Genomic DNA, 21,884 nt, shown 5'->3' with positions numbered 1-21,884 from the left:
GGATGGATAGGGAATCAGTGGGATGTCGTGTCTAAATTGTTGCAGTACATGGTTCAATGTGCAGGAAGAAACAAGTGGTGCCCCCGAGGGTCTGTACTAGGACCAGAACTAGTCTCTAAATCCATCAGGACACAGGCAATAGATCAAACAAACCCCCAGAAAGTTTGTGAACAGTTCCAAGCTGAGTGGTGCTGTGGAGGAAGGGAAGGGAAAGGGGAAGAAATCCAGAAGGACATGGACAGGCTGGAGCAGTGGGTCCTTGTGAGGATCAGCCAGGCCTGGCAAGGTCATGGACCTGGATAAGGACAATCCCTGGTGCCCCCTCTGTACATGGGGATGTACAGAGATGGATGGATGGATGGATGGATGGATGGATGGATGGATGGATGGATGGATGGATCTAGACCAGCTCTGTGAGAAGAAGGACTTTCCAGCTGAAGTCCCAATTGCCAAAAGAGATTTGGCACATCAGTGACCTCTGTGCAGTCCTTCAGTTCCCAAAGGCTGACATTTATTCTTGGAAACAGAGCTCAGAGTTTCACATTGCAACTCATTGATTCAAGCTGAGGAAAACAAGAACAAAAACATCACATGCTGACTCAACCTTTTCCTCATTTTCTAGAATTCTTTTCAACTCTGACCAACACAAGCATTTGCAGCAGGTATGACAGAATGAGAGAAGATGCAGAAGGGATGGATGGAGGAATGGAGGGCATTCTGTGGTCTCTAAAACAGGAGAAATTTAGATTACATATTAGGAAGAGATTCTTCCCTGTGAGGGTGGAGAGGCTCTAGCACAGGCTGCCCAGAGAAGCTGTGGCTGCCCCATCCCTGGAAGTGTCCAAGGCCAGGTTGGACGGGGCTTGGAGTGATCTGGGATAATGGAAGGTGTCCCTGCCCATGGCACAGGAAGGAATAAGATGAGCTTTTAAGGTCCTTTCCAACCAAACCATTCTGCCAATCCATGATTTAATGAACTTCCAAACCTATTACTATGGGAGATGCTGGCACTTGCAGAGCGGGAGCTACAGAGGTGTTCTCTGTGAGAAGAGCCCCACCAGGAGCTGCCCCTTTGCAGGGCACAGCCAGAGCCAAACAGCTGCAAATCAGACACTGCTGGCCAAAGCCGAGACCATTCGGGACAGTGCCTCAAATAAAAGCTACAAAACAATGTCCAACAGAAGCTATAAGGAAGAAATGAGAATATGTGAGAGGAAAAGCCCTGCAGACCCTGAGGCCAGTGCAGAAGGAGGGGCTGGAGGTGCTCCAGGCACCAGAGCAGAGCTGTTCCCTGCAGTCTGGTGAGGCAGGATGTCCCCCTGCAGGCATGGAGGATGCCACACTAGAGCATGTGAATGTGTCCATAAGGAAGCTGTGACTTCATGGAGAGTCTGAGCTGGAGCAGCCTCTCTCCTGTCTGTAGGCTGAAGCTCTAACTGTGGCTCCAACACCCAGAACCACTGCACACTCATGCCGCACCCAGCCCTTGCCATTCAAGACCTTCAAAGTACCCACACAAGCTGCTATTCACCCCAAACCCTCTGAGCAAACAGCCTCAGCCTCACCAGGACCTGAGATAAGCTACAGAGAGTTCATATTCATGGTGGGGAAGAAGCCAGGAGACAGACACTGCTCTGGGCTGTGGAACATGCATGAAGCCAATCCCTAAATCCTCCCACTCCCTCAGTCCCTTTGCCAACAGCTCAAGCTGGGCACAGGAGATTGGGACAACCCAGGAGACAGCAAAGGAGCCTGAGAAGGAGAAACAAAAATAAATCCCAAGTCCTGAATGAGCTTTTGGGCAGCTCACGACACCAAATACTGCCCAGCTCAGAAAACAGGAGGTCCAAGTGATACTCAAGAATGTCCCACAGATGTCCAGGCCATGTGCTTGTGTGTGGGTGGCCAGGCTGGTGAACAGCAGTGTGCCAGCCCTGCCAGTGGGATTCCAAGCCCTTGGATGGCAGGCAGGCAGCTCTGGGCAGGCAGCAAGGATCAGCCTGCAGGGGTTGGGCTGGCAGCTGCCCGAGCAGCAACAGCTCTGAATCAGCAACTCCCAGGCACTTCCAGGAGGCAGAGCCCTTCCAAGCAGCTCTCTGCAGGGCTTCCAGGAACAGCAAATGGGCAGCAGTGCCCCCACGGTGATTAATCATCTTCCTGGGATGCAGGGAATCGTTATTTCCCACTCCTCTGTGCAGCTGGTGCTGCACCCTTGGATCAGCCGTGGGTGCAGGAGGAGGGCAGTGGGCAGAGACCCTGCAGAGAGGGGGCTGGCACGGCGTGGTGGAAGAGTGGGCTGGAGCCTCAGGCAGAATGTGGGTGGTGCTGTGAGGCTACAAAATACAGGGATTTTGGGGGGGAGTTCAAGGGGAAATGGAGATGTTTGCTGTCTGAGTGTTTTCCCCTAAAAGAAGTGCTGAAAAGATTCAGAGCGGCAGCCAAAGGCTTGATTACTGCAGTGATTCTGTCAAACACACGGCAGCACTGTGGGAACTGCCTCGAAAAGGAACAGGATTAGCATGGAATCACTGAGGCTGGAGCAGCCCTCCAAGATCATTGAGTTCATCTGTTAACCCAGCACTGCCACCACTAACCACACCTCCAAGAGCCACATCCACACGTCTCTTCAATCTCTCCAGGGATGGTGACTCCACCATTGTTCCATTGTCTGACCACACTTTCTGTGAATAAATTTTCTCCAATCTTGCTACATCCTTTCAGGGAGTTGTAGAGAGCAAGAAGGTCTCTCCTGAGCCTCTTTTTCTCCAGGCTGAGTGCTGTTTTTAGCACTGGGTAGAACACTGGATGCAGAAGAACATGCTGCACAGCCCCACAGCCATGCCATGGGCCAGCATCACTGGACTGACATCCTACTGCAGTGGTCTTTGTTTTGTCACTATTTAGAAGGTAAAAGGTGCCATGTGTCTCAGGAACACTCCAGAAGCAGTATTGGTTTGCCCTGAACTCAAAGCAGCTCATTCCTGAAGGAACCCAGTCAGCTTCACAGAGTGGTGTCACTGTTCAGTGGCCAGTGGACAGCACAGCAGGGCAGATGTGCACAGTGCCAGGTTTGCCCTGGGCTGAGGCAGAACAGCTCATTTCACCAGTTCCTGCCAATTCTCAGCCTGACCCCCTCAGATACTGGTCACTCATCCCTAAGCTGGTTTTGTCAGCTCTGCTCTGCACTGATCAGTCAGGGATGGGACAGGAGCCCATTCCCACCCTGATGTCAGCCCCACTCTCCAGCTGGGCTCACCTCATTGCTGCCCAGGACTGTCAGGGCTCCAGGAATGTCTTGGAGCTGGTCCCGTCACCATCCAACTTGCTCTCCCAGCAGTCTGTCCAGTCTGGGTATCCTGACTGTCCACCCCCCAATTCCTCTTCCAGTTTCTCCTCAATGTCTTATCAGTTGATGTTGGCAAACCGACCACAGCACCTGCAGCTTTCACAGCACAGCACCCCACCACCAATCCAGAGAACCCCCATTTCTGACAGACACAGCCCAAACACAACACAACTCTAGGGGTAAGAGGAGCCATTTCTGGCAGGCTCCAGCCCTGTCCAACATGAGGACTCCCACACTGCAGCCATGGTCTCCCCTCCTTGGCACGTGGCCCCCCACCTCACCAGCCCAGCCAAAGGTGTCCGTGCACCCACCCAGCAATGTCCCACCCCTCCACCAGACTCAACCCACCCGTGCTCCTCTGGGCTCCTCTATACCCATTGTGAGAGCCCCCAGGGTCCTTCAGCCACACACCTCCCTGAAACATGTGAGTACAGTCACCCAGGGACACACACAGCCACTGCCTTCCCAGACCCATACGGATTTTCACCAGTAATTACTCCTGAAGCTATTCCCACCAGTTTTCCACTCACTATCCCTGACTTTCTCCCCTCTCAGTCCTTTAGTTGCAGCTTTGTAGAGTCAGTTCTTGGAATGTGCCCATAGCAGCAGCTCCTGGTGCACCCACAGTGGGATCTCCATGGGTGATGCTGAGGTTCCAGGGACCCCAGGACTACTTCTGGCCACCCTCCTCCTCCTGCCTGTGCTTCTGCCCAGCTCTACTGACCAGATCCTGCTGCTCCTCCTCCCAGCATGCCTAGAAAGCACCAGTCTCCCACACATCAGAATAATCCCAGGAAAGAGTAAAAGGATTTAGGGTTTGCTCAGCTCAGCCCTCCTAAACCTGTTTCTGCAGATAAGGGATTATCCCCAGTGTCAGCACCAAGACAATGGTGATTCAGCAAGAGAAGGCAGAGCTTCAGCTGCAAAAGAAACGCTGCTAGGGCTGGAGGGGGTGTGCTCCACACCTTGGGCTCCCTGCCCCTCTCTGCCTGCACAGGCAGCACCCCAGGAAGCCACACTGCTGGGTGACATGGCCCATCCAGCAGAGATGTGGCTTCAAGGGGTGTCAGTGCTGTGCAGCTGTGGTGGCACAGGGCAGGGCTGGCCTCCTCACAATGCCGGGCTGCCACTTCTGATCCTGCCATTTCCTTCTCCCAGCACTTTCCAGAGCAGCCCCATATTTCTGTTCTTCACCCTCTGGTCTTCACAGCCCCCTGAACCACCTCCCCCTGCCCTGACAATGCCAAACCTGAGAGCCAAAGGCATGAGGAATCTCAGTCACGTTCATGCCGTGAGGGGGACTGAAGGGATGGGGAGAGATGGGGGGATCCTGGCTGCTGGAAGAAGAGGAGAGAAACTCAATGACAGACCAGTGTCTGTGACACCCAAAAGCCGTGCCACTGATGTCACCAATGCACCCAGCATCCCACCTGCTGGGGACAATGCCACAGCCCAGCTCACTGCCCACCAGGGCAGGCTCCTGGATGCTACAGAGGGGTCTCTGGCTCCTCTTCTCCCCGTGGTATACAGGGCCCAGCTGGGAACCACTCCAAATCCAGTAGGAAGAGGCAAGGAGAGCCTGAGGACAACACTTGCCACAGGCAGCCCCCAGCCCACTGCATCCAGTGATGGCTGGGAGAGCCCTGGACTGGAGCTGAGCTCTGCCAGTCCAGACAGCAAGGGCACGGCTGCCATATCCCCTCACATTTTGGCTCCTTCCTCCCTCTTTGTAACCTGCCTGGAAAAAAAGACTCAGGCTTCAGGAGAGGGCTGACAGATTCATTGTGCAGCCAGCTCAGCTCACCCATCCATCCACGTGGATCCCAGCCAGAGCTCAAGGACCAGCCAAGGCTGGAAGCCACAATGGGAGTGGGACCAGATTCACTAACACAAGATGAACCCGCAGAGAGAGACAAGGTGCCACAGGCAGCACAGCCCAGGGCAGTGATGGCCTCGTGTCCCCTCACCTCCCAATCTATACCAAACCACCCAGAACAACAGGGATGAGACACTGTCCTGGGTGACAAAAGGGTCACACAAAGCCAAAGAGCCACAGGTCCCTCCTGCACTGAGATGGGAGCAGCAGCACCTCCAGCAATAAGGATTGGGCTCCTGCTCCACAGTCACCTCCTCACTGCCCATCAAACAACAGGTTCTGGGGTGCAACAGGGAGTGCAGCCCAAAGGAGATAAAGTTTTCCAGCAGCAGCAATAACACAGGTTCCAGGAGTGCCACTAACCCTGGCACTAACCCTAAATTAAGCCCAAAATAATTACAGAGCAGCAGATTTTGATTCTTTTTTTCATGTTGCCATGAATCAGAGACCAGTTAACTGATATTAACTCTGCTCTCAGTGTAGTGGATCACCCAGTGCTGCTCAGGGTGATGGAGCAGACAATGGATGCTGGTGATCACGGAGCTGGGGTATGCAGGAGAACTGCACAGGAAAAAGGAATCTCACCTGGGATAACACAGTAAGGGGAAACAAAAGAAAAAGCCCCAGGGGCACAGGAAGAGAGGAGGACAAGGATGTCCCAGGCACCCTCACTGCAGTGTTGGGATGATGCATAGAAGGTCCATGTGTCCTACTCCTGTGGGCAGCACCCAAGGGCTGGCAGTGGGTGCCACATGCTGGGCACAGTGTGGCAGCCAGAGCCTCACACAGCTGGTGGCAAAGGGAAGGTGACAACAGCATGAGTGCTCCTGCTTCCATGACTTGAGCACCCCTGGCAACCGTGGGCTGAGCACACCCACAACCATGCTCACCCCTGTTCTGCCTGCACCCCACGGCACCCACTGGAACAGTGCCAGGAGGAACTGGGCTGGTTTAGAGCTGAAGGGTGGCATTTTGCCAGCTTGCTCCCAGAGACCATGGGGAGGACTGGAGTGATCACTCCCTGGACAGCTGTGTCCACAAGCTGACATACAGCTGAGTCCCTTGCTCACACACAGAGGAGTGGCCATGACCTGGCAGCCCTCACTCTGCCCGTGGCCTTCAAACACATTGCCTGTGGCTACCCAAGGGCAGCACCCACCATCCAAACACAAGAAACCCCAGCCCAGACTGAACCCAACTTCCACAGAGAAACTGAAGGGCAGCTCAGTCTGAAAAGCTCAAGAAACGCTGACCAGCAGCTAGGTCAGAAATCCTGGAGATTTTATTCCCTGGGGTCCCCCACCTCTTTAAAACCAGAGCTGGGGCAGGTGCTGGGAAGGCTGGGGTTGTGCAAAGCCTACACAAAACACCTGAGCTGCTGCAGTGACCTGCCAGGATGAAGCCAGAAGGACAAACAGCTCTTTAAACAAAATATATTTGTTCCTGGGCTGACGTTGGTATGTAAATCGATCGTAAACAGACTCAGGCTGGAAATGAGAAGACCACTGGAGGGTATATCCTAAAGTGGCCCTTCAACAAGGATTACTGGCAGGAGAAACAAAACTCCTCCAAGAGGGAGCTGGAGCACTGTGTGCAAGGGTGACAAAGGTATCTGTGTGACACAGGGACAGGATGAAGCCACCCGAGGCAACCCAAGCACAGTGTGACATTGCCATAAGGGCCACAGGTAGCATTAGCAGTATGCTGGTAAGGATGGCTAGGCCAAGTGAGGTACTGGAGACAGTTCAGAATATCCTGGACCCTCCAGTGGGCAGAGGAACTCCCATCCCTGCACCAAACACCTCTCCAGTCTCAACGTCACACACCAGGTTCAGTATAAGGGGCAGCCACAGGGGGGTGAAGACAGGCTGAGAAGACGTTCCCTTAGGGACCTGCCTGGAGGAGGGAGAAGCAGGAAGCAAAGAGGCAGTATGCTGAGAGCCACAGGGGCAGATGACACCTCTTCTGCTGTCCCCATGACTGCCTGCTCTGCTGCCATACCATGGCCCTCCCAGCCCACTAAAGCTGCTGGTGAGGACCATGACATCCATCAGCTGCACTGGGGTGACCTCCAGCCTCAGTCCACTCCAGGAGCTGTGGGAACCAACCAGGATCATCCAGCCTCCCTGGGCCACTCACAATTACATGTCCATCAAAGCCACTCCACATCCTGACATCCAAGTAAGCCAAGGGCAAAGTGCTGCACCTGGGTCAGGGCGATCCCCAGTGCCAGCACAGACTGGGGGAAGGCTATAGAGATGGAGGATGATGATGATGATGGAGATGATGGAGATGATGGATGGAGAACACTCTGCAGAGAAGAACTAGGGGATTCTGGTGGGTGACAAATAGGACTTGACCTAGCCATTGGCACTGGCAGTACAGGAAGCCAAATGTCTCCTGGGCTCATCCTCAGCAGTGTGGGCAGCAGGGGAGGGAGGAGATGTTCCCTCTCTGCTCTGCCCTCCTGAGACTCCCTGGAGCTGCCTCCAGCTCTGGGGTCCCAGCCCAGAACAGTGCTGTTGAACAGAGGGTGGAGTCAGGTTGGACACAGGGGAAAATGTCAGACCATGAGGGGCTGGCACAGGGTGCTCAGAGCAGCTGTGGTTGCCCCATCCAACCTGGAGGTATTTAAGGCCAGGTTGGACAGGGCTTGGAGCAGCCTGGTCTAGTGGAAGGTGTCCCTGCCCATGGCAGGGGGTTGGAATGAGAAGAGCTTTAAGATCCCTTCCAGTCCAAGCCAATCTATGAGTGTATCTCTGCTTCAAGCCAGACTACCTGGGCAGGGGCAGCTCCAGCTATTTTAAGGCTGCAGATGAAGGGTGAGAGCAGAAGACGAATAGGGAGGATATGCTGCTTTTGTTTTCTGTGTCCAGGACATGCCCAGACACCTTTTCCCAGATCCCTTACTCTGCTAGGGCTACACTTGCTTCATCTCCAAAGTCTGATGAAGTCTGGGCTGTCTCTGATTTCTCATCCGAGGGAGGCTGGGAGAGGAGGAAGGAGCAAAGAGAAGACAGGAGAACAAAGTCACCCTCAGCTGTCCTCTCCACTGCTCCTCCCAAAGGAGCATCACAGTCCTGAGCCTGCAGCCTCCAACACAGCACTACTGCAACTCCTGGCCTCCAAGAAAACCTTCTCCCTACCCCAGTGGGACCAGGCACCAGGGGAAAGGAGCCTCAGAAAACCACTGCACGGTGGTAAGTGGAGCTGAGAGGGCACAGAAAGCCATGTCTGAGGGGGGCAGCTCCAGCAGGGACCAGCCCCAGCCTTGTTCCTCCAGCACCACCAGAGCAGCTCCTTGGAGCACACTGGGCTTCCTGCTGGGACACTCCCAAAGGACCTGCTGGAGGTGAGGCTGTACTTACATGAGAGCACAGAGCCAGCTCAGAGGGGTCCAGCCAGCACCTCAGCACCTAGAGAGCTCCAAATGGTTCTTTTTACACAGGCCAGTGCTACCTCAACAGCATCAGACAGAAGTGAGCAGCTACAGCTTGTCTCCTTGCCTGCCTGACACATCTCCCCACCAGAAAATGGTCTGACAGGAGTAACAGAGGCCACTCTCCAAGGAACTCCCAGCAGCCAGAAAGACTGAAGAAAGTCACCTGTGCCCTGGTGTTGAACACCACCACCCTGAGTTTGCACAGCTAAAATTATGAAGCTGGAAGTCAAGTATCCATGGAAGTGAAGCTCCCCTGCTGTCCTGGGGCAGCTGTAATGGACCTCCTTCCAGGTCTGAAATATTTCTTGGGTCTCCCGAAGGCTGCGGAGATGGGCTGAACTGACAGGCTGAGAGACACAACTTGGGATCTGGAGATTTTTGTTCCCAGAGGCAATCCATTGAGCAAACAGCTTTTGTTACATAACACAGTTCTGGAGAGCCACGGAGCATGGCCACTGCAGGGATTCAGTGCTCAGAGGAGAGCAATGGCAGGGCCTTCCTGACCACTCAGGAAAACAGCTAATGTGATTTCACTCCTTGCTGGCTGGAATGCCATCCAAAGCCACCTCCTCTGGGATGTGGCCTGGACCAAGGGCCAAGTAGGAGCAGCTGATTCCAGCGCCAGGATCAACAGCAGCACTCACTGGGAAGGATTTTAGGAATGGGTTTACCAGGAGCTGAGACTCAAATCTGGAGTACAACAGCGATGGCCCCAACACAAAGAGGAACGCAGCCTCTCAGCTTTTGCAAGCCCACCCCAGTCCCACCAGGTCACTGCCCAGCTGGGTGACCTCCTGGTGCCCCCGCAGCCAGATCCAAACCTGCCAGAGCCGCGGGCTGTCACCTCACTGTCACAGTGGCAAAGCCAGCCAGCTGCCCACCCACCGGGCTCCAAAACAAGCCCAGGCAGCAGTGGCAAGCCAGATCCAAAAACAGTCTGTGCAGCCAGAAGAAGGATCAGCTGGAGGGGAGGGATGAGCCCTTCCATGAGCCACAGATCCTGCACCTCCACACACCAGGCAGGTGGGTAAACCCAGGCCTCACACAGACACTGGACCTCACTTTCGCCTGCCAAGAAAGAACACCAATGGCTTGCATCTGCCTAAGCACAGCCACTTAAAAAGCAGATTCCAGTGGGACTGTGCCCATGGAGTCCCTCTCTTCTGTTACTGACTCAGTGAATATTACTGAGTTGATATGAATTGATATTACTGAGTAATATGAATTACTTCTATTACTATCAGTGAACAGCTGAGAAAGCAGCTATTCAGCAGCAGCCACTACACATCTCTCCATCCATCCCTCCACTCAGTGTTTCCACAGCAATGCCAATCACTGCTCATACACTCCCCAGACTACCAGCCCAGCTCTGTCCCAGTCTAAAGCCCCATTCCAAAGTTCTCCAGCTCCAGGAACGACTTGCTGGTGGTGTTTAAGGAGTTTGTATCTCTGACGGAGAAGCTACACCCACACCAAACCAAGCTGCACAGCACAGACAAGGACGAGAAGTCCGTGACATTCTCTTGTTTCCTGGAGGAACATTCCCCTGTTTCCTGGAGGAACATTCCCCATCATCTTGCAGTGAAGGTTCCACATGACGCTGAAGTACTTGGAGATCACTAAAAAATAAGCAAGGTGCTGTTCCAGAGGGGACAAGCAGCATCCCAAATCCCTGCAGAGAGCAACATCTTGCCCTGATGGCCATCCCAGGCGCCAGTCCTTGCCATGTTAAACTGCAAACCCCAGCGAGCACATCCCAAAATTAGCCTCTCACAGCCTACATTTTAGTGTCCTTTGGCTCCATCCCCCTCCTGTGCCTCATGGGAACTTGTTTCTGAATTTCCAAATTAATCTCAATGAATTCATAGCCCTGAGTTACACATAGCCTTTGCATTAATGAGCAGGTTCTCTGTGCGTTCAGGAGCACAGGAGGGTGGGGTGAGGCTGCCAGCACAGTCAATGACCTGGCAGAGCAGGTCCAGAGGTGGCCACCAGAATGGTCCAAGGGCTGGGACAAGGGGCAGGGGGGTTGGATTGGACATGGGGAAGAAATGTCAGACTACGAGGGTGGTGAGGGACTGACAAAGGCTGCCCACAGAAGTTGTGGCTGCCCCATCCCTGGCAGTGTTCAAGGGCACATTGGACCAGGCTTGGAGCAAGTGGTCCCCTGGTCTAGATTTAAGGTGTTCCTGCCCATGGTAAGGATGTGGAACTGGATGATCTTTGAAGGTCCTTTTCAACACAAAGCACTCTGTGATTCTGAGTCTGTCCACTGCTGAGCCCTGCCACACCTCCTGAACACATCACAGTGCTACAAATCACTAATTTCAGATTAACGTGTGGGCTCCTGTCTTCCTGTCCAAACAATTCTTGGTATGACTAACAGAATTCTCAACAATACCAAGGCAAAGTAACACTGTAAAAGAAAAGCAAAAGCACTTCCAGTATCCTGGATGCCTCTGGAAGTCATGGGAATGTCATCACATCTTGTTCACTGCAGATCTTAGACTTTTAAATAGATTATTATGCTTTTAGGCCATGAGTGCCCTTTGCAGCCCCAAGTGGACCCCATGCCACTGCAGCAGCCAGGAGCACAGCAGCTCTGCTCTGAACACTCCCAAACAGGAACACTGCAACATCTTACAGTGAAAGCACAAGAGCCTGGAGGATGATTGAGCCTGAGACATGTGAGTTCCCTTGAGAAAATCCCTCGCTTCCAGGCTTGGCCAAGGAAATTTTAGCTGAGGAGCAGCTGCCAGGAAAGCAGAGCCTGTGACAATTCAAGAAGGGCCAGTCCTTTCAAGTAATTGAAAGGAGAGGAGCCTGGGCAGGGTCCAGCCCCACTCCACAGTGCTCAGCCCTACACAGCTCAGCCCTCGGACCTGCCCCTTGGGGGCTTTGCAGACACTGAAGCTGGAAAGCCTCTGCTGACCTCACCACCCCCAGAGCCAGCTCCTCTGGCTCCCCTGGGACAGCACTGCTCCCACCTGGGAACAGGGGGCCACAGCATTCACAGTTCTCACTCTGCCAGATCCCTCAGACATCCAAATGTTGGCACCTCTTGGGGGCTTGAATCCCTAACTCTAGCTCCTGGCAGCAAACCTCTTCTCTGGAAGACAAGGCTGGGGAAGAAAGAGGTCTGGAAGGGAAAGATTCTTCTGACCAGCCAGCAACAAATTGTTCCCAGGACAGAGATGCAAGGTCCCAGCTGCCCACCTCTGGCTCAAAGAGGAGCTGTAACATTTCTGGGCCCAAGCAGGTGACACTTGGCCTGTTGTGCCTTATCCATGGACTTGCCCAGGCCAGACAACAGCCAACCACCACAGAAACAGCCACCTGCTCTTCTGAACCTCCACACTGCCCCATCCTTTCAGTAATCCCCCTCTGGCAGCCTCACTGGACTCTCACCACCTCTCCAGGTCTTAAGGCTGCCAAGTGAGTCCAAGCCCTCCCTCACCATCCAGCCATGGCCACCTGCAGACACAGGGGACTGTGCCTGGCTCCAGCCACCCCATGCCCACAGGACACACAGAGCTCACAGCTCACTCACTTTCATCAGGGTTGGGTGAAGCAAGAATGGCACTGTGCTTCCTTTTCACTTCTTCCACATTCTCCGAAATTTTATCAATGAAGCCTCGAATTTCTTCCACCTGTGAAGTGAGACAACAAGACAGGTGGTCTGCAACAGACCTGGACTTCTTGAAAGTGAAGAGATTATTATACCCTGTTCCAAAGCAACCATGACATCCTCCTGGATAAATATTTTCCAGCTTGAATAGCACCACTGTGGAATCAGACTTTCTCCATCCCACCAGCCAGCTCTGAGTCACGGCAGTGTAATACAGACTGCATGTCCTGTATTCTCTGTGATACACTGAGAAACTTTTGGGATTTATATAAATCAGCATCAGATTGATTCCCAGACTCTGAGCCTCTGGCAGAACACTGCTGAGACTGCACAAGCCAGGCTGGTAGCAGCTCAGACCCCCATGGCTCCTTGCTCCACAAAAAGCTCCAGAAACTCCCAATTTGATCCTCACCCCCTATTCCAGGGAGGCCACATTTTCCAAAAGATGCATTCTGGCATTTTCCCTGCACCTCTCTGCTAGAGGAAGACACCAGCATCGCCCAAGAGGGGAAACCTCTCCTGTGTTCTCTGCCTGCCAGGCTGCTTACCCTCTAACTCAGCCTTCTCCTTCGGCTCACACCACTCCTTTGCTCATCTTCCTCCACCTGCACATCAGATTTATCCCAGTTCCCACTCCATTGCCTGCACAGATCCATTTTAACACCCCCCACACACATGCCATGCTAAGGGTGTGCTAAAAATCCGCAAGCAGATCTTACAGCCACCCACATGCCAGAAGACAACCTCTTGTTTGGGAACGGGAGGCACAAAATTAAATCAGTCCCATGCAGAGACTGCTGCTCTGCAGAGGTGCTCTGGGGAAAGGCCTGGAGCTGTGTGTGAGGCTTCCCTGCTCCCTTTGCCTGGGAAACGGCCTCGCTGGGTGTGCAGGAAAACATCCACAGGGCAGCACAGCCTCAGGCCTGCAGGGAGGCCAGGTTCCTGATGTTCAGCATTCAGCACAGCCCTGAGCATCAGCTGAGCACCACCAGCCAGGACAGGACCTTCATCCCCATCCCCAGTGGCTGCAGGAAGCCAGGACCATCCAAAACCTGCCCTGGTGCCAGCAGAAAGGTCTGAACCAGCTTCAAAGCTACACTGGAGGAACAAACCTCTCACCTGCTCAAAGAACTCATCCATGAAACGATCCCGGTCCACACTGACAGTGACTTCATCATCATCATCACTGTCCTTTGCCTGCAACAACAGAGAGAGAGAGAGAGAGAGAGAGAGAGGCATCAACGAGTGCTTGCTGCAGGGTTCACAGCTCTGTTTCAGGAGGTCCTAAGGCACCTTCCCCTTCTCCTCTGCTCACTTGCTCCAAGGAGCTGGTGCAAACACCAGCCCGAGCATGGAACACAGCAGGCACTGCTACTCCAAGCCCCCAGGACTCTGAGAGAGCAGAGAAGAAACACATCCAGCAGTGAGGGATGGCCAAAACACCACAGCAGGCAGTGCCCCATGGCACAACCTCAGCAGTGAGCATGGGACACAGCTAAGGATACCTCACATCCATGGAGTGGGAGCTTCAAGGGCACCCTCAGCCCTGTGGGAGCACACCAGCTCTGCAAGGAGCAGGAATGGAAAACACCACAGATTCCACCATGGGAAACACCAGGATGCTGCAATGGGAAAGCACGAGGGATGTCACGATGGGAAACAAGGGATGCTGCCACGGGAAAGCACGAGGGATGCTGTGATGGGAAAACACGAGGGATGCTGCCATGGGAAACACAAGGAATGCTGCCACAGGAGAAAGCATGGGCGATGCCGTGATGGCAAAACACGAGGGATGCTGGAATGGGAAACATGAGGGATGCTGTCACAGGAAACACAAGGAATACTGCCATGGGAAAGCATGAGGGAAGCTGCAATGGGAAACCAGAGATGCTGCAATGGGAAAACAGGAGGAATGCCATGTCAGGAAAATACAAGAGATGCCATGATGGTAAAAACAAGGGATGCTGCCACGGGAAAGTACAAGGGATACTGCCATGGGAAAGCACGAGGGAAGCTGTGATGGGAAACACAAGGGATGCTGTGATGGGAAAAGAAAGGGAGTGCTGCAGAGTGTAGGAAAGGTGGGAGCAAACAGATAATACAGCAGAACTAGTAAAGTCACAGCAGGCAAATGAGGGGTTGTCCTTGTCTGCAGAAGCATGTGTGTCATTGTCACCAGAGATGAAAACACCTCCTGTCCCAGCAAGGCGGGGGATGCAAGCTCTCAAGGGAAGGAAAAATTACAGTCCTCCACATAAGGAGACATTTAAAAGATTATTATCCAAAGCAGTTGCATGACGGAGGGAAATGGAAAATTAACAGGTTGGAAAAGTTTCTTCTTACTCCATCTTCACAGGAGAGAAGAAGCCAGTGGAATGGAGATTTATGACAGGACTGCCTCTGCTCATTTCATGATGACTGCAGTTTTTGCAGACAGTTACACATCACTCCATGGCCCTTCTGCACCCTGCAGAGAGGTAACCACTACAGTCTCCAGAGAGAGCCCTCTTACATTGAAATAAGCCAGATGAATGATCTATCCTGCCCCCTAAAGTTCTCTTTCCACCCTACAGTGACTGATTTGGGCGGTATCATCCAGAGACCTCAGCTTTCAGCCTTGCCATCACTTGTGGCACGTTTTGCTTGGGTAACTCACTCACAGACAGTTTTCCCATTCATGGTTATCCAGAGCCTCTGTGATCAGAGAGCTCCCATAAATCTGGTGAAAATCTCACCCTGACAAGGAAAAGCAGGCATGGTGCTGCTCTTACTCACCACTCCGTGGGCACAGAAAACTGTGCCCTGAAGTCTGAAATTGTGCCCATTTGTGGCACAGCCACTCAGGCCAGGAGCTGCTGGTTCCGTGAGGCTGGGGCATGGCCCAAGCTGCCAGCCTGGGGAAGGGTTGGTGCATTTAAATCCCTGCAGTGATGGTGACTCCACCACTGTCCTGCAAGCCCGTTCCTGGGTTTGACAATCCTGATGACATTTTGCCTAATATCAAACCTAAACCTTCCCTGGAGCAACTTGAGGCCATTTCTGCTTGTCCTATCACTTGATAACCTGGGAAAATGGAGTGACCCTCACCTGGCTCCACCCTCCTGTCAGGGAATTGTAGAGGGTTAAGAAGGTTCCCCTGAGCCTCCTTTTCTCCAGGCTGAGCTCCCTCGGCTGCTCCTGGTCCTCCAGACCCTTCCCCAGCTCTGTTCCCTTCTCTGGACATGCTCCAGCCCCTCAGCGTCTTCCTTTTCAAGGGGCCCAAAACTGAGCCCATGATTTGAGGTGTCTCAGGAGTGCCCAGCCCAGGGGACAGTCACTGTCCTGGTCCCACTGGCTGCATGTGTGCTGGTACAGGCTGGGGCTGTACAGTCCCTTCTGCATCAGGCAGGGCCAGCTCTTCCCCTGAAGCTTTTTGCTTCCAAAATTCTGCAGTTTACTCACACAAGGTCCACACCACCTCTCCCATTCCCTTCAGCAGTCACAGACCAGCACTGAGGGCCAGTGCACAGCTCAGGCTTCAGACAGAGCTGGATCCATGACCACATCCAACACTTCCCAACCTCCCTGGAGCCAAGGGCAGGATTTGGCCACAGGCTCTATTAAATCCTTCCTGCATGCCAGTGCCACCAGACAGCCCAGTCCCTCCCCCTGTCCCCTGTCATCACTGCTCCAGCCTTGCTCAAAACCATGTGAGTACAGTGACAGCTGTCACCCTCCAATCCCGACCCCAATGCCAACTGTGCCATTCCTTCACCAGCAGCAAGCCTGGTTGTAAGCTCAGCTCCACCTGGGGCCAACAACTGGTTCCAGAGCAATGTCCACATATGCTCCATTGCTCCCAGAGCATCCCAAGCACCCACAGCACATGGGAGAAGGGCTCACCATCAAGGAGGTCACAAAGAACCATGACCTTTGCTACAGAGATACAACCACCACCCATGTTCACATTCTACTTTATATATCACACATGCCTGCTAGGTTTGTGCTGTGCTTGATCTAAAGCATCACACACTTTGGTGGGTGGTGCCAAGAGCCCACTGGGTGGGCAATTACAATGCAGACCCCTGCCTACACCCCCTGGAACTTGGATAATGCCAACAGATCCTAGGGACACAGGTTGTGAGTGATGGAAGATGCACCTGACAATGTAAAGGCCACCCTGGATGTGTGTCAGGGTGTAGAAGAAGGGAATACAGGTGACTTCACCCCTGATAAGTAATGGCTGTGTTAATTATCCAATACAACCTGGCCCCTGATGAGTCACAGCTATATCCAATAAGGATGAGAGAGATAAACTGGGGGTGAGCTGGCAAGGAGAGGATAATCATGGAAGAGGAACTTTGAGGAGCACCATTCATGAAGGAATCATGAATCAGGATCCTGGGGAGAGAGAATGACTGCTGCAAGGTCAGTCTGGGTCTGCAGTTAGAGCCTGTTGCTGGAACCTGCAGTCACAGTCTGGCTGGGTAAAAGCTGCAGTCACAGTCTGCACACCAATCCCTGCAGTCACAGTCTGGCTGGGTAAAAGCTGCAGTCACAGTCTGCACATCAATCCCTGCAGTCACAGTCTGGCTGGGTAAAAGCTGCAGTCACAGTCTGCACACCAATCCCTGCAGTCACAGTCTGGCTGGGTAAAAGCTGCAGTCACAGTCTGCACACCAATCCCTGCAGTCACAGTCTGGCTGGGTAAAAGCTGCAGTCACAGTCTGCACATCAATCCCTGCAGTCACAGTCTGGCTGGGTAAAAGCTGCAGTCACAGTCTGCACACCAATCCCTGCAGTCAGAGTTTAGCAGGAAATAACCAGCAATCAGAGGCTGCAAGGGGAACCCACAGCAGGAGCTTGCTGCAGCCAGAGTCAGTGAATGGTTGGAGTGAAGATGACAAAGCTGTGAAGAGGAATAAACCAGGACCCTTTTCATGCTGTGCTTAACAAGAAGTCTGTGCCTCAGCTCATTTTTACCTTCTAATGAGAGGGCTGCTGGAACACAGGGGATCTTCCCTCCCCCACTCTGCTAAGCCTCTTCCAGGTCAGGGACAAGGACATCAGACCAACCCCCAGAGATGGAGGGGAACATGTCCTGCCTGCAGCTCCTGCCACCTCACCATGCACCCAACAGGATGGTCATCAGGAAGGAATCAAAGGAAAGGGGGCTGAGAGCACCCTGTGAGGATGGATATGGGGATTCTGGTAGGTGACAAATGGGACTTGACTTTGCCACGGGCACTGGCAGCACAGAAACCCAAATGTCTCCTGGGCTCATCCTCAGCAGTGTGGGCAGCAGGGGAGGGTGGGGATGTTCCCTCTCTGCTCTGCTCTCCTGAGACTCCCTGGAGCTGCCTCCAGCTCTGGGATCCCAGCCCAGGACAGTGCTGTTGGACTGAGGAGGGTGGGGTCAGGTTGGACATGGGGAAGAATTGTCGGTCCATGAGGGTGGGCTGCCCAGAGGAGTGGTGGCTACCCCATCCCTGGATGTACCAGGCCAGGCTGGACTGGGCTTGGAGCAGCCTGGGATAGTGGAAGGTGTCTGGGCCCATGGCAGGGGGTGGAACAGGATGGGAAGCACCAGTCAGCCCCTGCAGCCCTGTACAGAAAAACACGCCTTCAGCACAACTTCCCCACAAGCCTATACAACCTTTTTTGCCATCATTCTGGCAAGATCTCAGTTTGCCAGAATTCTGAGGCCCTTTCTGAAGCCTGTGAGCAGACTATTCCCACTGTTAATTTTAAATGCAGGCTTGTACAGAAACCAGGAAGGCCAGGGACTGGCAGCAGAGGAAGAGCAGCAGGAGAGCAGGGTACCTGCCAAGATGCTCCTCTCCTTGTCACCTCTTGCTTGTCCTTTCCACATCCAAAACAGGCCTGGCTCATTGCCCAAAGGATCCCTGCCTGGTCCTATCTGTGCTGCCCACTGGACCCTGCCATACCCAGAAATCCCAAAGGAAGGGGACCCACCACCCATGGAAGGGGTTTCTGTCAAATCCACACACAACCTTGTCGGAGGAACTCGTGGTTGAGAGTGGACCACTCCTGGGAGCTCAGAGGCTGATGGACAGGCAGAGAGATGTTATTTAGGGCAGGCACTGGACAGGGGGAGTGGCACAGAGCCCAGCCAGAAGCCCCGTGAAGAGGAAATTACACAGATGGAGCCTGCTGGTCAGGAGGACACATGTCACTTGTCACTCCGGGCTGGAGAAGGGCACCATCTGTCCAACCCACGTCACTGGGAACACCCTCGGTGCCATACTGCCTCTGACCCCCAGTGTCAGGCTGCTCATCCCACCCCAGCACCCCCAGCCCCTGGGCCAGTGAGCAGTGGCTGTGGCTACTAATGGGTGACTTGGAGTGGAACCAGAGGAGATGCCACAGGGAGAACAGCTCACAAGATGCAGGGCACTGATAGACCAGCTGCCCCCAGCATCTCCCTCCACTCTGGCCCTCATTGCTCTGCCCCAACCTTGAGTCCCCTCATGATTAATTATAGTACAAAAGTAGGAACAAGACCAAAACTTTCCAAAGGAAACATAAAGCATCATTCAGCAGTGTTTTCACTTCATGCATCCCAGCTGTGACCTGGGTTTCCAAAGTCACACGGAAAGCTCCTGTCTCAGTCAAAACTACCTGCAGGTGCTGCTCAGCACAAGCAGCAAACAATTCCCCAGCCTGGGAACTCACAATGTCAGGCACACCATCCTCCCAGTGCCCTTCCCCTTCTCCCTCAGGCACTGTCAGGCAGCACCAAGGAGCCAGGGCTTCCAGGCTTTTCCCCCACACAGGGTAGGTGAGGATAACCCTTTTTTTGCAAGGTTTTTATTTCTCCAGTCCTCCAGAGACCAAGCAGTGGCACAATGTGGGCACCATCCCGGCCACTGGGATGGCTCTGGGAGCTGCTGCCTCTTCAGTGCCACTGAGCAGTGGGAGCCAGATGGGGAGGGCAGGTCAGTCAGAGCTGCTCCAGCAGCTTTCAGAGCCTCACAGAGTTCAAAGTGCCCTCCACTAGGACCAAAATCCCAAATGGAGGCAGAGGCAAACTGTCATACCATCTCTGACAAACAGGAGTAGCAGATGGGAAGACATCCAGAGCCCTGGAGCACCCTGACTCCGCAGGTTTTGTAACCAGCACATGCTAATAAATTCATTATTGAGCAAATTACATCCCCGTGGTTCCAACTCACCCCAGTCCCCCTCCAAGCACTTTCTGAAGAGGCAAAGGAGCACAGAACACCTGAAAAGACTTTTGATGTTTGCTCTCCTCCAAACAGCAAAGCTGGCAGGGTGGGCTGTGCAGGGCATAACCAGGTCTCTGTCACTTCAGCAGTGGCCACACGCAGCCCCAAGTTCCTGTCCTCTCCTGTCAGAGCTGCAGATGGATTTGACCATGTCCAGACACATCCAGGGAGCTGCTGCAGGCAGCAGAGGCAGAGCAGAGGAACAACGGGCTCAGCCACTGCCCACTGGGCTCATCTGAGCCCAAACACACCCCTCCACCAAGCCCTGCTGGTACATTTTCCTAGGAAACGTGTGTCCAAACAGGCAGTGACCCTTGCTGCCTCCCACCCCACCAGAGACAAGGCAAGCCTCACAAAAGCACAAGGGACAGAAAAAGCCACACCAGCTGCCATCCCCCTTTTAGGGAGTACTCAGTTAAGCAAAGAAAGGCCCCATCCCTGAGATGCAGGAGGCTGCACAAGGCTTCACTCCCAGGCTGCATCTGTCTGTTTATATTTACGAACACCTCCGTGCTGCTCTGCCCAGCTGAAGAGATTCCAGCCATCTGGGCTTGCCTCGCTCTGTAAAACGATGCCCTTTCTGTACCGAGCCCAGAACACAGGGGGATGCACGGGCTGCTCCTGGGGATGCCTCTGAGCAGCCCTGGGTCATGCCTGCGACTATGTCCCCACACGGAGTGCCACACAGGGGTCCAACAGCAGTCACCTTGCTCCCCACACCCAAACTCCCAAGCCCAGGGCACTGCTGCTGACACCGAGAGCTCCCAGGGCAGCTCATTCTGCCATGGAGCTGTGCAAGGAAGGGCAAGGTCAGAATAACTCAGCACTGACATCTCAGCCATCTCACAGAGCCTACAGGACACGTAGGAGAGAGTACAGACACCCAGATCCCTGGGAACATCCCAGCCTGGCTCTGCCATGCCCGGCAGCACAAGGGCAGCTCAGCACAGCCTCACCTGGACAAGGTCCAGAGCACCCACAGATCACCCACCCACCGAGGGAGCCCCTCTCCCTAGGGCTGCCCTGACCTTCCCACGCTTCAGGGTTTGCTTCAGGCATCTGCAGCAGCCTAAAAGCCCTTCAAGCAGGGCTGAAGTCCTGCTCCTGAAGGCTTCCAGGGAGGTGGTGCCAAGGCAGAGCATAAAGCCAGCCACAGGGTATGCTCCCAGCCCTGAGAGCTGAACCACCACGGTTTAAACTACCCCTGGTCTCAGCCTCAGCCCTTGCTGCAGACCATACAGTACAGCTGTGCACCACGACCAATTGGCCATTCCATGGCACACAGACCCCAAACTCAGCTGTGTCCTATTCCAGAATTAAATCCAGCTGGCAGCTTGTCACCAGTGGCCTTCTCCAGGGATCACTGTTGGGGCCACTCCTGTCTAACAGCTTCATCAATGATGTGGACAAGGGGATCGAGGGCACCCTCAGCAGAAGACACCAAGTTGGGTGAGATGTTGACCTGCTGGAGGGCAGGAGGGATCTGCAGAGGGATCTGGATGGGCTGAATCAATGGGCCAAGGCCAGTTCTGTGATGTTCAACGAGGCCAAGTGCTGGGTCCTGTACTAGGGTAACAACAACCCCATGGAATGCTCCAGGCTGGGGGCAGAGTCACTGAAAAGCTGAGAAAGGCCTTGGGGTTCTGGCTGGCAGTAGCTGGACATAAGCCCAGGTGGGCAAGAGGCCAATGGGGCTTGGCTTGTACCAGAAATAACGTGTCCAGCAGGACCAGGACAGTGATTGTCCCCCTGTGCTGGACACTGCTGAGGCACCACAAATCCTGGGGTCAGTTCTGAGCCCCTCACAACAAGGTCATGGAGATGCTGGAGCTTATCTAGGGAAGGGAATGGAGCTGGGGAAGGGTCTGGAGCACCAGAAGCAGCTGGGGGCTCAGCCTGGAGATACAGAGGCTCAGGGGGTACCTCACTCTCTACAATGCCCTGGCAGGAGAGTGGAGCCAGGTGGGGTCAGGCTCTGCTCCCAGAGAACAAGGGACAGGACAAGAGGAAACAGCCTCAAGTTATTCCAGGGCAAGTTCAGCTGGATACTGGGGAAAATTCCTTCAGGGAAAGGGCTGTCCAGCCCAGTTACCAAGGCACAGACTGTGCAGGTGGAGTCCCCATCCCTGAATGGATTTAACAGATGTGTAGTTGTGGCACTTGGGGTTAGTGCTGGCCGTGGCAGTGCTGGGGAAACAGTTGGATCTTAGAGGGCTTTTCTAACCTAAGCAATTCTAGAATTCTAATATTCACCAGAACCAGCCCATACCTTCCCATTAACAACTTTTTTTACAAATAAAAATCCAAGGTACAGATGATGACTTCAGCATTCAGCAACATCTGCATAAGTCAGGTACTATTTC

General features: G+C 53.8%; 1 protein-coding gene across 1 annotated transcript in view; it reads right to left on the bottom strand.

Annotated features, from left to right (window-relative positions):
• Window positions 1-21,884, bottom strand: part of STX1A (syntaxin 1A) — a 66,768-nt gene that overhangs the window by 38,275 nt on the left and 6,609 nt on the right. The window contains exons 2-3 of the mRNA XM_066333158.1: window positions 13,412-13,489; window positions 12,215-12,314 (exon numbers count right to left, since the gene is read on the bottom strand). Coding sequence (XP_066189255.1) covers window positions 12,215-12,314; window positions 13,412-13,489 — 178 coding nt within the window. The remainder of the gene's footprint in view (window positions 1-12,214; window positions 12,315-13,411; window positions 13,490-21,884) is intronic.

This window comes from Sylvia atricapilla, chromosome 20 (genome assembly GCF_009819655.1).
Source record: "Sylvia atricapilla isolate bSylAtr1 chromosome 20, bSylAtr1.pri, whole genome shotgun sequence".
Taxonomy (NCBI): domain Eukaryota; kingdom Metazoa; phylum Chordata; class Aves; order Passeriformes; family Sylviidae; genus Sylvia; species Sylvia atricapilla.
This window is presented reverse-complemented; position numbering and strand designations above follow the sequence as displayed.